The sequence below is a fragment of the Pteropus vampyrus genome, unplaced genomic scaffold (genome assembly GCF_000151845.1).
Source record: "Pteropus vampyrus isolate Shadow unplaced genomic scaffold, Pvam_2.0 Scaffold48, whole genome shotgun sequence".
Lineage (NCBI taxonomy): Eukaryota > Metazoa > Chordata > Mammalia > Chiroptera > Pteropodidae > Pteropus > Pteropus vampyrus.
In genome coordinates, this window is record NW_011888829.1 from 4,945,508 (window position 1) to 4,967,657 (window position 22,150).

Sequence of the window (22,150 nt, forward strand, 5' to 3'; positions counted from 1 at the left end):
GTGCGATCCATGCCTTGTGAGCCTGGGTGAGAGGTTTGTCCTTCTAACTAAGTGCTCATCATCTCACCCACTATTCTCCCCACCAAAGGCTGTGGGGCTGAGGGGCGGGGGAGGTGCCGAGCTGGGAGGAGTGGAGCAATGCCAGGTGTTCTGTCATGGCAATCCAGCCCTGCCCACTAGCCCTGTTGTTAGACCAAGGCCTGTTCATGCAGTTAAAACCTAACAGCCAAAGAAAAGTAGAGGAGGAGGCAAGGAATGGTAGACAGTCACTAAGACCTAGACTTTAAATTTTGTGAAAGGTATTTTGAGACTTGGCTGGAAGGGAGGCTATTATCCATGAACGTCACCTCCATCCTTATACAAGAGGATACGGTTCTTACCTGTGAGCTTGCAATGCACGTGACATGGCTTCTAAACACGTGCAAAATAACTCAAAGAAAGCAACCTGCAGACAAATTCGGTAGCAGATGCTAAGGGGCCTCCCCCACCATCCCTCACACCAGTATTTGGGCATCTCAGAGAGTGAACATTCCGCAGTCACTTCTCGGGCTGGCGTCACTGCAGCTCTGCTCCTCAGTGGGCAGGACGCTGGAGGAAGGGCAGAGATCACTGCTCCTTCTCGTTCTCCGCTGTGCCAGGGACTTGGCTGGTAGTACCCTCACCTCCTCACCACTGCCAAGTGGACAAAAGGTATCTGTCCTCACAAAAGGGGTGGGGATCTGGACGTCACCCCCAAAGTCTATTGAGGTCTAGGTCTGGGCTGCTAAAGTTAATTCACATATCGGGACCCACAAAATGGAGGCCGCCCCAGTGGCCTGGCCTTGTCACAAATCGAAAACTGACGTCAGCCTATGATTATGAGAAATACCTGTCAAGGAACCCTAATAAGCACCACTCACAATCTACCCCTAGCCCCGACTCAGCATTAGCTCACTTACCTGGCCTTAGAAAGCAGGCCCCCTAGCCTCATAAGGAAATCCTCCAGCTTCTACCTAATCTGCCCAGTCTTCCTCTTGCCTCTTCTAACTCTAGAAAACTCAATCTTACCCAAATATCTCAGGAAGAGGCTCCACTGCTTGTGAGGCGCCCTGCTCCCCCAATCCATGGATTGTTTTCCCTGAATAAAGGAACGAGTAAACTAGTTACTAAATTGTTCGGTTTTGTCGGTTGACAGGGCTGAGAAAGCTGAGGCAGTGTGAGCCCATGGCGTGAGCTCTGTAAAATCTCAGTCGCTAATGAGAATATGCCGTCCACGTATCTGAAGGTTTAGTTTCCGAAGATATTTGTTATATTTATTATTTCACTTAAAGATGTATCACTTGGAGGCCTAAACCAGGCTAGAGACATTAAAGTAATTGCAGGATTCGGCGCCCAGGTAGATGCTACCTGGAAATAAATGGAGTGGAAATTGGGCCAGATGAAACAGAATAGCAGGGTACTGGGCAGACAGCTCAACAGAGCAGAATATTTCAGAAAAGCTGAATATACATATGAAGTTCATGTGTGACAAAAATGGCATTATAATCTAGTGGAAGAACTTTTTCTTTTTTAACTGCAGAAGCAATTAGTTAACTGAAAACAGAACTATTTTAAATCCTCATTTCACTCCACATACCAAAATAAATTTTACATGGATCCAATAGTGAAATGTAATAAACCAACAGACAAAAAAACCACAAAAAACAAAAAACCAACCCAAAAACAAACAAACAAAAAACCAACCAGAAACCTAGAGAAGGTAAATATTTGATTCATGAGTGAGAAAGAACACTCTGAGCTTAAAAGCAAATTGAAACTACCAAGAAAAATTGTTCGAATTTAACTATTTACAATATACATTTCTATACAATAAAAACATAAATAAAATTAAAAGCCGATGAGCATGAAAAATATCTTCAACAAATGAAATGATTAATATACCTAATACATAAAATGTTCATGCAAACAGATGAGCAAAACATTAACCCCCATAAAAGTGGACAAGGAATGTCAAGAGATATTTCAAAACAGAAGGAATGCAAAATAGCACTTAACTGTAAAAATCTGTTTATCCTCTAAACTTTCCACCAAACATGTGGGGGTTTTTCTCCACCAAGCAATTCTCTGGATGGCCTGCAATTTAACTTAATTATGACACTATCTACCTGGAGATAGCATCGGATCCCACGAGTTACGGGCTTAGTTCCACAAGACAGCTCCCTTCCACTTCAGATGTCAAGCTCAAGGCTAGGTTGTCACCTGTGCTTCTGACTGACTGACTATAATCTGGAGGTTCCCATGACCTCCCTCCACTCCTTGGGTATGATTAATCTGCTGAGTGGCTCACAGAACTCAGGAAAACAGTTTACTGACTAGATGACTGATTTATTATGCAAGGTTACGACTCAAGAACAGCCACATAGGAGATGCATAGGGCAAGGCATGGGGTCAGGGGAATGGAGCCTCCACGCCCACTCCAGCTGCGTCACCCGCCCCGCGCCTCCACACATTCATCAACCTAGAAGCTCTGTACTCTAGAGAACCCTGTACTCTAGGGATTTTTATGGAGGTTCCGTTACATAGACATGATTGATTAAATCATTGGCCATTAGTGATTGACTCCATCTCTAACTACTTTCACCTCCCTGAAGGTTGGGGGCGGTGGGACTAAAAGTTCCAACCCTTTAATCACACGCTCATTCCCCCTGGCAACTGGCCTCCATTCTTAGGAGCTTGTGAAAGTCATCTCATTAACATGAACTTTGATGTGGTTTAAAAGGGCCTGTTATGAATAAATAAGACCTCTTTATCTGTATTATCACTTATGAAATTCCAAGGGTTTTAGTTGCTCTATGCCAGAATCAGGGACAAAGAACAAATATGTATTTCGTCTTATAAATCACTATATCACATTAACTAACACACAAACTCTATACCCTACATACGTAATGTAATCAAAGACATGCCAAGTAAAACAACTTATGAGTTTCATCAAAACAGCAGATAAAAACACTTGATACCAAGAGTGCAGGGCAATTGGCATTCTCATACAATGATGGTGGGTGTGAAAATTCTTACAAACTTTCTGGGAGGCAATTTGGCAATATGCATTAAAAACCCTAAAAACAGTCATATCTTTCGGCCTAGTAACTCCACTATGAATGGGTCTATCCTAAGACAGCAATCAGAAATGCAGTTGATGATTTATATATAGGACTGTTCATCGCAGTATCATTTTGGCAAAAAATGGGAAGCAATTTTATGTCAGAATTAAATTAAGACATATCGAGGTGATGACACTCTATGTAGCTTTTAGAAATCAACAGGTCTAAAATCACACTATATTGCATGACTTCAAGAAAGACAGTAAGGAAATGTATTTCTTACTAGCATTTCTGAGTGGCGGCATGGGCAATTATTCTTTTTTTCGCATTAAAAATAGATCCAGAATTATGTGTTATGTTTACGAAAAAGTGAAATTGTAAAACAAATAAACAAATATAACCTTAGGAATTTGATAAAGCAGGGAGTAAGCGGGAAAGAACATTGAGGAAGGGGACTATGTGCAAAAAAAAAAAATCAAAAGGAGGATGCCACATAAACCGACTCTTAGATCCAAGACTTTGGGAGGGGAGAAGTATGGGAAGAAGATACTGAAAAATGAACTTTAGTTGTCATTATGAAAGAAGAAAAGAAAGAATCACATATTTGCCTATATAGTTTTTCCTTTCCCAAAGAAGCTTTTGATCTTACAGGTGAAGAAGCATAATGGAGGTTATTAGGGAAATAGACCACATTACAAAAAATCTTTTAAGATATCCACCAATAGAACTAATACCACCATGAATTTCCATCGAGGTGTGAGAAGCAATGGCATCCAATAACTGATTTATTAATCTCTTAGATCTTATAATATTCTTCCATACAGGTCTTCCTGACAGCCTTAACCCACAGTGTGTGCTTTTAGGATTCACAGTGTTTCTATAACTACAGTTTAAACTACGGTTTAGCTATTATGAATTTTAAACTACAGTTTAGCTACTGTGAATCCATGATCTGTCTTTGTTTGGCTGCCTACATCTGATGAACAACCCCCTTTACAAAGCCACAGATATTTGTGTGGACTTTGTGCAAGACCCTGCTGCTCAGATATCCTTGTATGTTTTGAACCAGTGATCCTGACGATACCTACTTCCCCTCCCACCCCGCCATTCCCCACCGCTCTATTTTTGAGGCCAGAGAAACACAGGGTGATGCTGGAGAGAGGAAAGGACAGCAGAGAGTACAAGGGTAGATCATACACGGGGGAAGAAGGTCACAGACACTGACTACCAGTGCCCACTTGCTAGAACGTGAAAGGTCTGACAAGAAAACAAACTCGTCTTCTAGACTGGCAGGCATCTGGGCAAGAGGCAGTACGTGCAGGGTAGGTACTTACAAAAAGAAGATGCAGAACCCACAGAAACACTCATAGAAAGGAGGAGCAGGAAATCAGGTTCTGTTGATTCTTCTTTCTCGCTGGCTTTCTAGTGTCAGGCTCCAGAAACAGGACAGTGGAGAGGGGAATGGCAGACAGATCCAGTCTTGAGCTTATGACCTGCTCGCATTCGCAGTTGGTGCCTAAGTAAACGCTTCCTGAACTTTGGTACACTTCTGCTGAGGTCATGATCAGCAGATTTCACTTTCACTTCTTAGCTTGCCGGGACTTCTCAGAAAGAGGATCATAAACAACACTGTTTTTTTTTGTTTTGTTTTGTTTTTCGCAGACCACGTACTTTACCCACACCAGAACCAACCAACCGAGTTAATGACCAGGTAAGCATCTTGATTATATCACACAACAGTTCCAGAAAAGAAACTGGTCAAGACAACTCTCAAAGCTCACAGCGATTTAAACTCCAAGATAAACACAACCTAGAATCCTATTTAGAAGAGAACTTCAAGATCCTCTGTCCAAGTTCCTGGATCCAGGTCACCCAGTGGGAAGCAGTTATGCCATCACATCCCCTCCTTTTTAGAAATTGGCTTTGCAGGATGACTGGGCTTCTCTGGACACAGCACCTTGTCTTAGCATTTTCACCAGGGTGGTTAGGCCCATGCTGGAGCAACTAGAACATCTTTATTTCAAAGTAAGAGCAGAATGAAGCCGTCTATTTTTGTAATCATGGGGGCTCTGAGCCAGAGTTTAAAAAGCGCTTCCTTTGCTCACGGGACCAGTTAGAAATTCTGAGTCGGGGTTGAGCTGGGTTAAGGCAGTGGACAGCCACCTAGTAATATTGCTGAATCATTCAGGGGTTCTCTTCCCCACCCCCAAATAAGTTCTGTGATCTGCTCTGTCTTTTTCCCTCTTTGCAGTTCTTTTAAACTCAAATCTTAGAAAGAGGTGATGTGATCTAATAGAAAAGATGAGCAGAGGCTCCGGCATCAGGGAGCTCTGTTAGAGATTAGCAAATTATTTAACCTCCCTGAGCATCATTTCTCATCTGTAAAAGGAAAGCAAGCACAGCCTACTCTACATGGCTGTTGTAGAAATAGGAGGTGATGCAGGACAGTCCTTAGCGCAGTACTGGGCAATGGTAGCTGCTACCACTAAAGGCAGAATTTGCGAATATCTGGTCTAGCCATCATAACCATGTCTCCAGGGCAGGGACAACGTCAACATTCTGGTACTAACATAAACTAGTTACTCTGAAAGCTGAACACCAGGGTGTGAAGTGATGCATTATAAGATAGAAATATGTATTCAAAAGAGCAGTGTCCTTCGGGAATCTTGCCAGTGCTCATTATCTTATAAATGACAAACTGTGAGGCGCTCCACTTGCTTCCACATGAATAAATGGCTAGAGATGAACATTCATCAGCTCTAAAGGAAACTGCATGTGTAATCTTTTGCATTTCTGCTAAAATTTGAGAAGTAAAATGACTATTTTAAACCATAATCTATGCATTTCAGTGCCATTTTGTGCCACACTTTTGCTCTGTGCAATTAACCTCTTTTAATAAAGAATATTTTTCTACTTGTTGGAGGTATACATCTTAGCACTTTACTATGAATTATTTTATTCTGTAATTATTTTAGTCATACATGTTTTATATGTACAATTATACAGTAACCTAGTGGGGAGAAATGTCTTTTATATCATTAATGGCTTCTAGCGCTCTACGGATATAATAGAAATTCAGGAAATGATGTTTGTCAGTTGATTCACAGAAGCGCCTAGTAGGGACATTAAAGTCAGTGATAGTACAGGTCATTCCTTTCTGAGTTATTAGTTTTTTTTTGGTGTTGTATGAATGTCATTTTGGAAGAAATCAAAAGTGCAGAGATTTTTTTTTTACCATTTCGACAAAAATTAAATATAAATACCTAAGCAATTTAAAAATTTCTATGTTTTCTCTGGATTTCTTTTTATACCTCTGAAAGACGCTCCCACTAAAGAAGATGAGGTATTTAGAATTTGTATTTTAGTATACGCATGCGCACGTGGACGGGGAGGAACAGTGAGAGAGGGATGGGGAGGGCTTTTCTCTTTCTTTTCTTTCTCCTTTTAATATGTAAGCATATGTTATCTTTCATCCGCAGTTGTCAGCAGTGTAAAGCTAAATTATTTCTGCCTTTGGAACTCTGAATGGAACTCTTATTTGGTTGCTTATTTTTAGTTAGATGGGGGGCTGTCTGCATAGAACTTCGCTGGTTGGATTCTTCAGCTCGAAGGCTCTTGCCTTTGACAATATTTGCATCCTTTTCAAAAGACGAGGACGTAGTCTCCCATTTGCTGCTGACAGCTTCCATGTCTTTAGTCTTTATGGCCTTGATTTGAAAACGTTTTTTCCTCTTCTTGTGTCCTTTGAGAGGTGACAACGTTTCAAATGACAGCTGAGATACAGACTGGCGCCATTCTGAAGAGCTTACCATAAGATTTTTTGGGCTTATAAAAGGGTTATGTCTGGGTGGCATCCAAGATGTCTTGTGTCTCTTTCTGTTTACATAAGGAGCTGGATTTAGTCTAGGAAAGAAATGAAATATATGAGTTTTTGCCCAACATGTACCCAAGGTAGTTGTAGTCCCTAAGTATTTGTCATGATATCAATCTATTTTTTTCCTCCCTTAAGACTTTTACCATTATTTTTATGAGAGTGATCTTCATCTGTGGTCATGACTTTTCAGCATTACTCTAATTCTGTATTTCTAAATGCCTAGAGCATATGTTTATTTAGATATGTTCCCTGACCCCAGGCTTCCTGATATAATCTTTACTTTCATTTACACATCTAGTAGAAGTAAATGTTCTCTAAAGTTTCACTTTGCTCTAAAAATCTACTTTGTTTATTCTATTAGAACAAACTCAGTATAAATACGGCAAGTTTTTCTTTCTATAGTCAGTGAAAAGATCAACATAACTCCAAGAGAGGATAGTTTTCCTCAAGAGAGGGAGGTTTTGTAAATTATTAATTGTGGCCACTTAAAATTTCTCGGTTTTCCTTAGAGTTCCATGTTTTTGACAACAAAATCTCAACCATATTTTTAACTAAAATTTTAATTTTGAGATAATTGTAGACTCATTTGCAGTTAGAAGAAATAATACAGAGTGATCTCATGTACCTCTCACTCAGTTTCCCCCAAACGTAATATCTTGCAAAACTATAGTACAATGACGTAATCAGGATACTACCACTGACATAATCATAAGACAGAAAAGTTCTCTTATGTTTCCCTTTTATTAACACGTCTGCTTTCCTCCTTACCCATCCCCTCCTTCATTCCTGGTGATCATTAATCTGTTGTCTCAATTATATAACTTTGTTATTTCAAGAACGTTATGTAAGTGGAATGTACTGCATGTAACCTTCTGGGATTGGCTTTTTTCACCCACCGTAATTCTCTGGAGGTTGACCCAGGTTGTCTTGTTTATCAGTAACCCATTTCTTTGCCGAGTAATAGTTCATGGCGTGGATATACCACATTTGTTTAATAATTCATCCACCGAAGGCCACGTGGATTGTTTCCAGTTTATGACTATTATAAATAGCTATAAACATTTGTGTACAGGTTTTTGTGTGAACACAAGTCTTCATTTCTCTGAGATTAATGCCCAGGAGAGTAATTGGTGGGTCATATGGTAGCTACATCGGTGATTTTTAAAAAACTGTATAACTGTTTTCTGGAGCGACGGTACCATTTTACAGTCCCATCACCAGTACATGAGTGATCCAATTTCTTTGCATCCTCATCAGCAGTCAGTGTTAACACTATTTTTTCTTTTAGCCATTCTGATAGGTATGTAGTTATCTCATTGTGGTTTTAATTTGCATTTCAATAATGACTAATCATATGGAACATCTTTTCCATGTGGTTTGGTAAAATGTCTATTTATGTCTTTTGCCCATTTTCTAAATGAAATATTTGTTTTCTTACTGCTAAATTTTGAGACCTCTTTAACTTAGATACTAGTCTCTTGTTTATGTGGTTTGTAAATATTTTCTCCTATTTTATAGCTTGTCTTCTTATCCTTTTAACAGGGTCTTTTGAAAGACAAACATTTATTTTGATGAAGTCCAATTTATCAATTTTTCCTTAAGGAATAAGCCTTTGGGGGAAAACAAAAACTTTTGCCCAAACCCAAAACAAAATTTCCAATAAAAAAAAAGTTTTATAGATTTGTGTTGTGCAGTTAAATCCATGATACATTTTGAATTTTTTTTCCTTCCGTATGAGTTTAGGTCAAAGTTCATTGTTTCAGTCTATGGATGTCTAATTGTTCCAGCAACACTGGTTGAAAATGCTCTCTCTCCTCCATTGAATTGCTTTTGTACTTCTGTCAAAATTAGTCAAACATATTTGTATGGGTCTATTTCTGAGTTCTGTGTTTGACTCATTGATATATATGTCTATTCCTCCTCCAATACTACACTCTCTTGATTACAGTAGCTATATAAATGGTCTTGAAATCAGATAGATTGATTCTTTCTACTTTATCTTTCTTTTTCAAAATCACTTGCTTCTTTTTTCCTTTGGCTCTTATAAACAATATTGAAATGAACACCACTACAGAAATCCTTTAGCCTTTACCTAGGTTTTTTCCTCCTCCCTTAGGATCAATTTCTAAAAATGAAATATCTTGTCAAAATGAATGCAGATATTAAGAATTTTTCATTCATATTGTTGGACTGTCTTCCAGAAACTCTGTTCCAGTTTATATTCCAACAATCAGTGAATGAATTCTTTCACTGAGAGGCAAAAGTGAACAGCATTTCATTATTGTTTTAATTTGCACTTCTTGGATTTAAGTGAGATTGAACATTTTAAAATGTTCGTTGGCCATGTTTTTTTTTTCTTTGTGAATTTCTGGTTCATAGCCTTTGCCCATTTTCCTATTAAAATATTCATAATTTTTAAAATTGATTCATAGGCTATTTTTGAATATTAAGTAAATTGATCTTCTGTTTTTTGTTTATATTATACCGAGAAATGTCAAAGCACGGTGAGGAAGGACTCCGGAGTCAGAATGTTAGTTGGGGTTGAATCCAGTTCTGCTACCTACTGGCCATGTGACACTGGACAAATTACAAACCTCTTTGTATCTACAGTTTCCTCAAGTATAGAATGTAAAACATTGTGTGAGTGTGTGTGTGTGTGTGCATGCATGTATAAACATAGAACAGTGTCTAGCACATAAAGTGCTTTATCGAAATTTGTTGATAATATTAGTATTGTATTTATTATTTTCTGCTTGTCATTGTCTTTCTTTTATTATAGGTTCCTTTTTGGCCTTAGTATTAGTTCTATTTTTTTATCTTTAAAAGGAATCTGATCTCATTCTTTCTGCTTTCCTCTGAGTATCAATAAGCTGAAGTAACTGAAGTTAATCATTTCCAATTCTGGTTGCCTCCTACGATTATAAGGTTTAGATATACCTGAGAAATTTCAAGTCAGGCTATGGTCATACTTTGCTAATACATACTTAATTCATAGATTCAAATTAATGAGTGGTTCCATGCAAATAAACAATCCAATATAGCCGATAACCTACTTCTTCACATATCCAACTTCTTCTTATGGCTTTGGGCCTTTGTCCCTTAGTCAAACGTGGTATAGCTGCCATCATTTTTAAGAGCCTATGTTTGTTTTTTAGGATAATGGATTAATAAGCCTTGCTTCCTTAAAATAGACTGTATTAAATAGTTAAAAATGACAAAATTGTATTGACTTACTGATGCTGGATTTTGAAGCTGGTTCTTGGATTCAATATCTGTTTTATCTGAGAGGATTGCATGTCTTTAGTGCTTTCCATGATAGGGAACAAATACTGCAACATTTCTTCAGTTTGAGCTATTTTTTTATCCCTATAGATCCTTTTTTCATCATCTGTCCAATTCACACCAGTCCTCTTGCTTTGGAAAGATGGATATTCCTTCATTTTGCCTTTTAGGTTGTGATGTAGATCTGGGGGGCAACCACAAAGATATGCATAGATACATGGACTGAATTAATTCAGCAATTATTTATTGAGCATTAGGTGTCAAGCATTCTACCTAAAAATCTTACCCATCTGGAGTTTAAACTTTAATTACAGGAGCAGAAAATAAGCAAAGTTCTGGAGATTGTGTGCACAACATGAATGTACATTAACACTGCCTAACTTTATACTTAAAAATGGTTAAATGGTAAATTTTATGTAAAGTGTATTTTAATACAATTTAAAAAATCAATATACAGAAGGAGAGAGAGGGAAAAAAAGAAGCCCAAGTAAAGCCTGAAGGAAGACTGGTAGACATTACAGGATATGAAAGGAGTACTTATAATGCCTAAACTGGAATGTAGACAACATAAGAAAAAGTAGAATATGCTTAGAATAAAAGCAAGAAATGCATTATACTTTGAAAAAATGTTTATCTAGTTAGAGATATATGTTGAACTATTTTATGACAAGATGTGGTGGGAATATGGATGAAACAAGAATAGCAGGATGCTGATAATTATTGATGGGTGATGGGTACCTGTGGGTTCATTATTCTATCTTCTCTACTTTTATTTGTTTGAAATTTCCACAGTAAAAGCTTTTTTTTTTTTTTTTTTTTTAAAGAAAAGGAATCGGCCATTATTAAAAAGAAAGGAAACAGGTGATTTGGGTAGTCATTGAATTAAGCTGGACTTGAAAGATAATGAACAAGGGTATGTATGACTACAGTATCTGGCCATGCTGGCAAATGGACAAACATTCACTGAATTCTTATTATGTAGATAGCATTATATTTGGTTTGGTAATCAAGAATGAAAAATACAATCCTTGTCTTTAATATGCTAACAGTTAGGACTAGAAAAAATAAAGCATCAATTAGAATGTATTTCAATAGATACAAGGCAGGGTACTTACTATAGGATTGCAGGAGAGGGACTTTGATTCATACTTAAGGATGGATAAGGAAAGCTTCCTACTTCTTAACTAATCTGAGCCTTGATGAATAAGTACAAATCATCTAAGTAAAACAGGGTAGTAATCTAGGTTGTGTGACTAACATGGCATATCTAGGAAATCACAAGTATGGTTTAGAATGACTAGAGTATTAGGTAGGTGTGAAGAAGTGGTACAAAACTAGAGGCCTTGTTTGTAATAATAATACTTTTGAGAGACTCTCTGAGACAGGACTGATTTGTGACTGGTAGATGCTTAATGATTTTTGAATCGAACTGTTAGGGGGCCACTAAAGATTTTACTCAAGGAAGTGATTTAATCAGACCTGCATTTTTGAAAGATCACAATGGCAGCCAGGATGACAGTCTGAAGAAAAACGAAACTCGAGGCAGGGAGAGAAAATAGGAGCCTAATGGAGTAATTCAGAGAAGCAGAAACAGAGTCTGAACAAAAAGAGCAGCAGTATAATGAAGCGAAGCAGATTTAAGAGAATCTTTGGGGTAAAATGGATAGAGCTTCTCATTATTGGATATCAAAAACAGAGATGTAATAAACACCTATGTCTTGGGTTATTACTTAGATACCTGGATGGTGGCAGTATTACTGACTGAGAATTGGAATGCAGGGGGACAAAGAGAGCTGCAGTGGGCACGCTGAATTAAAAGCATCTAAAAGGAAAAACAAATGGCTATATCTGGTAGGTAGATGAGTATGGAACTCAGAAGAGATGTCTAGGTTGAAGATTGAAAAATACAATGATCATCAGTTGTTCGTTGAATCTCCAGGCATAGATGAGAGAGTGCTCAGAATAAAGTATATGGTGAGAAGAGGAGAGACCAAAGGATGGAATACTGGGGAATAGCCCACTTAAAATTTAAGCAGAGGAAGAGAAGCCCATGTAGGACAGCAAACATAAATGGCCAGAGAAACAGGAGAAAAACAGGGAGAGAGCAGTGCCATAGATACATTTGTTGACTTGCTCAATAAATGACAGCGCAGAGAGTTTAAAGGCTCTGGGAATAATCAACAGTAGAGAAATCAAGTATGACAAGGACTGATGACTTGAGAAATAATTTCATCGCTATGGTAAGAGTAGAAGTCAGATTGTAGGTGCGAAGTACCAGTGAGAGTTGAAAGAGCACACTTTTGGATTTCATTTTTAAAAATTTCAAAATCCTCTGAGAGAGAGAGAGAGAGGAAGAGAGAGAGAGAGAGAGAGCGAGCGAGAGAGCGAGAGCGAGAGCGAGAGCGAGAGCGAGAGCAAGAGCGAGAGAGAGAGAGAGAGAAAGTAGAATAAAGAACTCCCTCTTAAACCCACCCCTCGGCTTTAATTATTTTTGCTGCCAGGGTTGATCAATATTTAGAAACCATCAATTGCACTAGGAGAAATGGTTATTGGTAGCTGAAATAAACAACCTGTGCAGGTAAAGCACGTGCCAAGAGAAATGATGCGTGGGATGCCATGGCTTACTTCTGGGTGTTGATGGTCTGGCTAAATGGAAGACTAAATACTGCAAGACTATTGTGTGTGTCTTCACTAAATTAAAAGAAGAAATGATTTGGATATAAAACTATCTTCCAGGTTTTATTATGAATTTACTCCTCTACTCTCCTCAGCTGAATCTCTGTATTTGTATTATATCTCAACAATAATTATAAGCTCTTCCAGAACTGAAGAAGCCTGACTGGACCTCTCATTAATCTCTGGCAGAATTCATTTCATTTCCTACTTGGTAAGTTCAATAATGAGAAAGGACAGACTTCCTTCTGTAAGAAACTGAGTGATAATAAAGACATGACATTTTAGAGAAAAATTTATAGCCCTAAATGCATATATTATAAAGAAAGGGGGCAACACGAAAGATTAAGAATAGAGTTTACTCAGAAATGATTTACTTCAGCAAAAAAAAAAAAAAAATTGTAGAACTTTTATTAGTATTTCAACAAGATTCATTAGGACATATGCATATACGATAACATAATCAAGAAGAGATGAGGATCTCGACTCAGGAAAGACTGAATAAGTTTGAGAAACATAATTTTTAAATTAAGCATGTGATGAAAGCAGTGGGAAACACTAAAAAAAAAAAATCTCCCCTTGGCAGCAAAATTTCATGAATACTACCTATCTCCAAATTCTCTTGTCCTATTTTAAAATATACTTTAATTAGACTTGTACCTCTAATATTTCTACACTACCCCCTCTTATCCACACATACATACCTATAATTAAGTTTAAATTATACAGTAGATATAGTAAAAGATTAACAAAACATAATAAAATAGAACAATTATAACAAATAATGTAATGAAGTTATGCAAATGTGGTTTATCTCGCTCTCTGATAACTGAGATGGCTATTAAATGGTTAATGGGTAGTGAGCACACACAGTGTGGATACACGCTGGACGGAGTGCGACATCACAAGATTTCAACATACCATTCAGAATGGTGTGTAATTTAAAACTTATGAATTGTTCATTTCTGATATTTTCCATTAAATATTTTAGGACTATGGTTGACTAGGTAACTGAAACTGTGGAAAACGAAACTGCAGATATGGGGGGAACACTGAACTGAAATTCCTCTCCTCGAGATCCCCAGTAAAACCTCCATAGTAAAATCCAACAGTAAATCCATCTCATTTGACATACCAGAAGCATTAGACTTGGTTGATTATTCCCTTCTCTTTGATGCAGTTTCTCATTAGCTTCCAGGAGAACATATTCTCTTGATTTTCCTCCTACCCTATAGGATGCCCCTTAGTCTTGTCAGTTTTCACTCTTTTCCTGATCGTCGGTGGAATTCCTAAGGACTTGCTCCTTAACGCTTTTCTGTACCTACACTCATTTAGGAATCTCCTCCAGCTTCATGCCTTAAAATATTATCTTTATGCTGAAAATTCCTAAATGCATCTCTAGCCCAGTCTCCTCTCTGAACTCTGGACTCATATACACCCAACTGCCTCTCGAATGTTTAAAAGGCATTTCAAAAGCAACACATCTAAACTAATTTGCTGCTCTACCCTCAGCCTTTGCCATCTCAGCAGAAGATAACTCAATCCGGCTAGTTGCACTGGTCCAAAACCCTGGAGTATCAACAGTGTGAATGCCTATGAAACCATCACCACAGTCGAGATCTAAAAAAAGACCATCCCTAAAAGATCCCTGTGCTCCTTTATAGTCCATTCTTCCCTCCATCCCCTACTCTATCCTTTCTTACTCCAGAAAACCTGAATTGGGTTTTTGCCTCTATAGATTAGCTTGCAGCTCATAAAAATGAGATTTCATATAACATTTACTTTTCTTTGTCTGGCTTCTTTTACTCAGCACAATGATTGTGAGATTCATTCATGTTGTGTGTATCAGTAGTTCATTACTTTTTTATTTTATGGTACTGAAAGGACATCAATAACAAGGAGATGGTAACAAAAAGGCAATCACATAATTTTTTTCAAGACTATATTAAATTGAAATAATTTTCTTCTGTATTCAAATCATACAGAGATTAAATGAGGCAAGTATTTTGCAGAGTCAGGAATAAATTGACTATTAAGTATCCCTGTTTACAAGAGCAGTTCCTATAACCCAGATTTCACAGGATTTATTGATGATGATATAGTGAAAGCTATCTTTGTATTTATGAAAATCCTAAACAATAATAATATAGTAATAATAATAACAATAACAATAATAATAATAATATAATAATAATAAAAACCTTCTGTTGGTATCCTTGCCTTCTCAGTCCAACTGGGAGTTTGTTTGCTTATAGCACACTTCAAAGATACCACTTTGAAGCAGTTTCCATACAAATCAGTGCTCCTGGGCTGAATTGTTTCCTGGATTGGTCTCTTAATGGTTCCTAAAAAATGTCTTTGTTGGTCTTTGCTAAGTCTCTGAATCATACTTTGGGAGCTGAAAGAAATAGGGTACTCTGGTGTCAATGTCAACAGTGAACTGTCTAATCAAGAGTAATGCAGTACCATATCTTATTTGTATATTATGCCTCACAGTATGCAAAGTAGTTTTACAGATATTATCTTATGGGGGCTCTCACCAGTCCTGTGATACAGGCAGAATGGCTGAAGTTATCCTCATCTTACATCGGAGAGGGGATATAAGGGAATTTTAGGGAATTAGAGAGGTTAAGCTATTTGTTCAAGATCACATAGCAAATAAGAGGGAAGGGCAGTTCCAGCCTTCACATCTTCTAACTTCAGTACTTTTTCTATCTCTTTCTCTTTTCTTGGTAATCATTTGATTTCTTTCCATAGATATGATAAATCATATTTTAAAAAATTAAGTCTTAGATGAAATCAATCAATTCTAAATCCAAGTTCATGCATGCCCAAGATGGTTCATTCCCTACCTAATTTTTAGTTTTTGGAACGAAAGAGTCTACATATTTCAATAGAGCCCATTTTATTGAGCAGAAACCAATCAAGTTCTCAGAAGAGAGGCCAAGGATGAAAGAAAGGGCATGTCATGTTTTCTGTGTTGTACAAATTCAGTTTATTCTCAAAGACTTACCTGTTCCATGGTTTAGGTGACGGTTCATATTATTCCAAAAAACAGGGAAACTTGCCAAGAGAGCTAGTGATATAATAATTACTAGTTTCGACACAACTACAGAGTTTATCTGCATTATTCTGACTTTTCTTTCTATTCCTTTTCCAGTTTTTAGGTAGTAGTATCATCCCTGTGTGACCAATGCTCCAACTGCTATTACAGATAGTAAAACATTTGACAGTCATTCACCCTAAAACACTAAATAATTATTTTATGCAGAAACAATTCTTTTTAAAATGAGAAACTCAGATACTACAATGATAAATACATAGAAAGAAATGTCTAACTGTAGATTTTAAGGCATCCACTAGGGATAGTTCGGGGATATTGAAATCTCAGAACCTTTTAAAACCCATCATATTGGCCTTCCTATGTATAGAATTGACCTAGTCACAGATACTATGTAGAATATAAGGAGATGTCCAATTAGTAATTGTTATCAAAAAGAAACTTTTACCTGTTGCTTAAATTCAAAATCGAAATCTTATAAGACAGAGGAAATGGAGTATGGTATTAGTTCTCCTACCTCAGATATCTTTTTAGAAGCCAAGAAGGGGCTCGTCGAGGTATTTTCACTAAAAAAGAGAATATACTATAAAATTTCTGAACTTAGAATTTTAAGATTAGCAAAACTTAATTTTTTACTTTCTCAACAATTACCTCATTCATATATATAATGGCTAGCTTAATTGAGCTTATCTTTAATTAATCTGCCATTGTTTCACTCTGACATATGAAATACGTTAGTACAAATTTCCCTTAGAAGTCCTTTAATTAAACTGTTTCAATAGAATAGCAAACAGTAGGAAATAGGTATCCAATAATTGTCAAACAATTCAGAACTAGATAGATGGATGTTAGGATCTATGAAGGATATCTACATGTATAGTAGGGTGACTAACTCTTTAGAAGGCCAACCCAGGACACAACCGTACCAGACTAAAAAAATAGTACAACGTGTAATAAATAATTATATGCAAATGTTATTATGATTTTAACATGAAATATAAAATAGGTGTTTATTTAAAATTACATATTATTCAGTATTATTTACTTTTATGTTACATAAATGCTTTTAGGCAAAACAAAAGGACTTGTTAAAGTGATAAGTAGTAATTAATAGAACAAATTAAATAAATATTATGTGAGAATAATCTAACGATATATTTGTTTCTCCTCTGATACAGATTTTAACTCTTCATAGATATTTAAATTTTATAAGCCATATTATTGTGTTATCTTAAGATACATAAATAAAAGACTCTCTAAAAGTTGAATGTCAACACAATGGGGCAATTAAATAGATATTGCTCATATTTGATAAAATTTAACATGACATGTTTCTTTATGTCCCATGATAAAGTAAGATATTTTTGCTCTGTGTTTCCTTTCCCATTAATACTCTCTGAATTGCCCACAGCCTTTAGAATATCCTTCTCTTCTTTTATGTAGTGGTAAAACTGAATACATTCAAAATCAAATTCCTTTGACCTGCAGGTCTCCTTTTATCAAGCTCAATTACATTGACCCCTGGTGGCAGTGGAATACAATGACATCAAGTTAGATATCAAGTTATGTCTATCCCCTTTGTACCAAAACTAAAGTAGAGAATGCCGGAGACATAACTTAGCAGCTACACCATGTAAGTAACACTCTATAGGTTTGAGTATATGTAAACCCAGTATGTCAATATTTTAGGATAATTTTCAAATAACAAATGCAATCTTAGACTTTGCGTTAATGGAAATCTAGTATCTAAAAAGAAGCAAATGAGAATGATGATTTATTGAATACTCATTAGATGGCATTTGCTATACTGTGTTCAGTTTCATTCAAGCTTGAATAGTGACAGAAAAGAGTAAACTAATGTGGTAGAGGGCCTTGAATCATGCTGTATCATTATGGGTGGTTGAAAGGAATGGAAGTAAAGTTTCAGGGAAATAAATAATAGCTTTTAAAAAATACTTGTCTATTATGTGGAAGAAGCATTACATTTGTTCTCATTATTTTAAGAAGAATTAGGGAAAATGAGTCAGTCAGAAATGTTTACCTTTAAGGTTCCTTCACTCTATGATTTACATTATTAAAGAGGTGGATGAAACTTACAGGGACACGTGGTTTTAACTCAACACAAGAAGGACTTTCTCAATGCTATACTCTGGCAATGGAATGAACTGTATTGCAATTTGTTGAACTACTTGTCACCAAGTATAGTCAATCAAAGGTTGGATGAGTCTATATCCTGTAATGAGGAGGAGGGGAGACTAGAGGACTCGCAAGGTTTCTCTCTGCTTTAAGATTCAGCGAGATAGGAGTGAGAAGATTGAACAATCAGATAAATATTTTCTTTTTTTTTGACTGGGTAACATTATAAAAAAGCAAATTGACATATAATGAATACTACTGGCTATCTCTAAATATTTCTAGAGCTATAAAGAAAAGTAAAAATTTGAGATTCAAAATTTCTGGGAAGGTAGATTGTTCTTTGCCTTTCCAATTTGAAGATAATTTTCTAGTTTTTTATAAGTAGATCTTGACCATACGCATATTATTAAATAGCTCATGTACACATAATAGGTGACCATGCATTACTGTCTATATTCCCATTTACTCACCCAAACCTTGGTGAGGAAATTGTCTTCTGATGTAATCAAATATACAATCATCTGATTCGTTTGGCCTTGTTTCTAATAAATATAGTAAAAGATCATTAGTAGCTTAAGAATAATTCGATGACTCTTACTTTTCATATTTTTATCTTTTTCTAAATGAAAAATGCTAGCCAATAACATATAAAGAGTAGTTTAGCTCAATTAAATTAATACAAACAGTTGTTAAATCTTATAAATTTTTGTTGCATTTTTGCTATTTATAGCAAAACTCTAAAAAATATTCATCCCCTTGGATCAGCAATTCCTTTGTAAGATTCTATTATAAATAAATAATTAAGAGTATACACAAATGCGGAGAACTTTAACTTAAAGGTCTTCATTGTTGTTTACAAGAGAAAAAAGTAAACAAAGTTTAACAATGGGGGTTGATAAATAAGTTAAGATTCACTAAGTCAATGGAATACTTTGTCACCATTTATTAACACGTAAAGAAGTTAATAATATACTGTAATTTTAAATGAAAACATAGGCTGCAAAACCTGAACCTGTTTACTCATTTGTCTCTCCCTATTAAAAGATGAGCTCCTAGGGGAAGAAATGATATAACATACTTCTTAATGTCCCTAAACACAAAGCGCAGTAGCAACCTCAAAGTTGTGACACAAAAAAAGTGTTTGTTGGGTAAATGAATTAATTGTTTGTAAGAGGTGGAAACAGAACATTACCTTTTACAACAGAATTTGATTCTTCATGACTGTGCATTAAATGTTCTTTATCACAAACCTAATGGAACACAGAACCAGAAGAAAAACAATACTATGTTATAAACATGAAAATGTGATTTATGGTAGTTTCTAACATTTCTCATTTTACTCTCATAGTTTTAGGATGGATAAAATAACCTCTTAAATCAGAACCTTCTAAGACCTTTCACAACACTACTTTTCTCCCATAGCAATGAATAGAAGATAATATCGATATTATATTTTGGCATAAAAAGAAGTTTAAAAATTTTTTCACTTCATATAGAACTTATTATGACAAGAGACAAACATGTAGTTTATAATCTCACTTACTGAAATGAGAAAAGTTAAGATGTAGAGAGATAAGTGTGTGAAATGGGTGCAAATATATAAAATTTTATGAAAGTGCATAAGCAATTATAAAATTGTGCTTATACAGAAAAGATGGAAAATATTTTCTTGTGGCTTCTGAAGAAGTCTAGAGTAAGGAAGAGCATACATGACATTGTTTTGTCTTGCAAGGAGTTGCCAATGTGACCCAGACAGACTTTAAAAGACACGAACACTGTAGAATTGTGACTGTGAATCTTGAGTAGTCTACAAATCATTATGTGATCATGAAAACATTGTAAATGCAACCAAACTTTTGTTTCTGCATCTGTAGTATGTAGATATTATAAAGACTTTCCCAAAAGGGGCCGAGAAAGTAAAAAAGAATTGAAAACATTTTTGCCAAGATGTAATGCATAGCAACTCATGATAAAAAGTAGAATATGAAATAGAGTTAAAAGCGAAAATCTCTTTGTAGATAAAATTGGCAGCAAAAAATTGGACATAATCAGTGTAAAATTGGGAAGAAATGTAAAAATCAAAGGATTACTAGAGGGAAAGAGAGAAAAGGAAATATTCTAGAAAAAATTACACAATGTTAAAAATAGCAATATTATATAATCACTTGAATTTGGAGAGACAGGGGTGAAATTAAGCTGAAGAAAATTCACTTATAAGACTTGATTCGATGAACTCTTCATGGTATTTTTAGTCCTGTTCCCTTGACTGAAATGATGTTGTGAACCATAATAAACGATTACATTTATCCCACAGAACACCACCAGGCCAATGTCCTTATGAATGTGACTTACATATTCAATTGCAGTAATCTATAACTGTCTTTGCTGAAAATCTTCAAAATTAATTATTGAAAGTGTCTTGGTAGGAAATGAAGTTAACCAAAACATTTAATAAATAATTTACTACTATTGTTTTAGGATGTATTGATGTCTTACAAGCAAACCATTAAAATAAGAAATAGTTCAAGAGCATGAATTTAAGTTGTCCTCAGGCATTAACCTCAGTTAAGATGACATTGCTTACTCTTTTTGCCAAAGATTATTAGAAAATAAATTTCAGATAAATGACTAAGAACTCCTATTAGTTTATGGAATGTTTAGAATACATGCAACTTTCTGAAATGACCAAATGACGAGATTGTTTTCTATTTGTAAAATCCAACATTAAAAATAAATTATGGTTTCATAATATCCTTTAAAGCTCCCACCAAGAAAGATGAAAAACATGAATATTTAATATAAAAGAATTTATTATATGTTACATGAAATATAGTTTGGGTAGATGAGGAAAACCACTATGTGAGTATGTTTATGAGAACTAAATAAATATGTATCTCATAATATCTACATACAAAAAAAATTAAAAACACCCCCAAACAAATCTACTTTGGTTGTTGGATTCTGTACATAACTTAAGACATCAAGGTCAATGAGAGAGTTTGTTTACCAAATATTTTTTTATAATCTTGGCCCTCCCCCAAGCATACTCATATTGTTTAGATTGCATAATTTACAAACAGAAAATTAGATATCAATATCAAAATACACAATATTATTGTAACAATATGCTTTTAAAAATAAAATTAAAAAATTTATGAGGAATGCTAATGTAGGGGGCACACACAAAGGACTGCATGCACACTGGTAAAATCTGAACAAGCTCTGGATTGTGTCAATGTCAATTTCATGGTGACACAGGATGATAATGCATGCAGTATGCTATCATTGAGGAAAGAGAAGTAAAGGACGCAGGGAACCATCTGTATATTTATTTTTTATAACTACTGTCAATCTATAATTATTTCAAAATAAAAAGTTAAAAAAATGAAATTAAGGGAGGAAGAAAAGAATAATTTTAAAACTTCTTGGGAAACTAGATTCTGTTCATTCAATCCACACTTGGCAGATGACAGTGTATTTGGTGTTCAGTATGTGCTGAGCTTGTTCCTGCCAACTTAGAATCTGATGCGTGATTGATATTGTTAACACAGGAAATATTTGTAAAACAACTTCTGATATTTTTTATCTGTTTGAATATTTGCATAGATATCTTTTGATCTTCTGAGTCTGGTATTCAGGTCTTCTCCAACTTCTGGGTTTTCTATAGGTAACAGAAGCTTAAAGATTGATTGATTGCACCAAAGATGAATTGTTTGGATCCCATCCACTCAGGATATCACTTCCTATGTATGTGGCACGCCTGTTTCTTAAGCAGACATTTCCTCTGAAGAACCTCTCCTCCTCCTTCTACCCCTTCTGGGGCTTATTATGGTGATTTACTTGGTTGTTTCTTTAATAACTGGCTGGATTACTTTCATGAAGCCCATTAGCCTCCGGTAGTGTCAAGCCTCTGATTTTGCTCCTCAGGGTGCAGACTTGGGTGTAGCCATATTCACCCTGGGATGGTGGTGGTTTTGGCAGGACTGTCTTTGAACTGTTTCTTTGTTTTCAATAATGCCCTGGGGCATAAATTGTTCTAGA

At 35.8% G+C, this 22,150-nt stretch overlaps 2 protein-coding genes and 1 long non-coding RNA gene across 6 annotated transcripts in view; 1 reads left to right on the plus strand and 2 right to left on the minus strand.

Moving 5' to 3' along the window:
- The window catches only part of TMEM140 (transmembrane protein 140), a 17,269-nt gene extending 12,642 nt beyond the window's left edge, over positions 1–4,627 (minus strand). Inside the window, exons 1-2 of one of the 4 annotated variants that reach the window (XM_011359527.2) lie at positions 4,418–4,622; positions 1,048–1,117 (exon numbers count right to left, since the gene is read on the minus strand). The gene's annotated coding sequence lies outside the window, so the exon portion shown is untranslated. Of the gene's footprint in view, positions 1–1,047; positions 1,118–4,417 lie in introns of all 4 variants that reach the window. The other 3 variants (XM_011359524.2, XM_011359526.2, XM_011359525.2) reach the window with 3 other exon arrangements.
- A 77-nt stretch (positions 4,628–4,704) lies between these two features.
- LOC111739213 lies at positions 4,705–12,578 on the plus strand. The gene is made up of 3 exons (XR_002780175.1): positions 4,705–4,794; positions 11,064–11,152; positions 11,974–12,578. It is a non-coding gene; the product is annotated as an uncharacterized LOC111739213 (long non-coding RNA).
- AGBL3 (ATP/GTP binding protein like 3) overlaps positions 6,413–22,150 on the minus strand; it is a 52,810-nt gene continuing 37,072 nt past the window's right edge. Inside the window, exons 14-19 of the mRNA XM_023530297.1 lie at positions 19,302–19,359; positions 18,580–18,651; positions 16,491–16,539; positions 15,114–15,310; positions 10,192–10,423; positions 6,413–6,986 (exon numbers count right to left, since the gene is read on the minus strand). Of these exons, the coding sequence (XP_023386065.1) occupies positions 6,566–6,986; positions 10,192–10,423; positions 15,114–15,310; positions 16,491–16,539; positions 18,580–18,651; positions 19,302–19,359 (1,029 nt within the window). The 3' untranslated portion in view covers positions 6,413–6,565. The remainder of the gene's footprint in view (positions 6,987–10,191; positions 10,424–15,113; positions 15,311–16,490; positions 16,540–18,579; positions 18,652–19,301; positions 19,360–22,150) is intronic.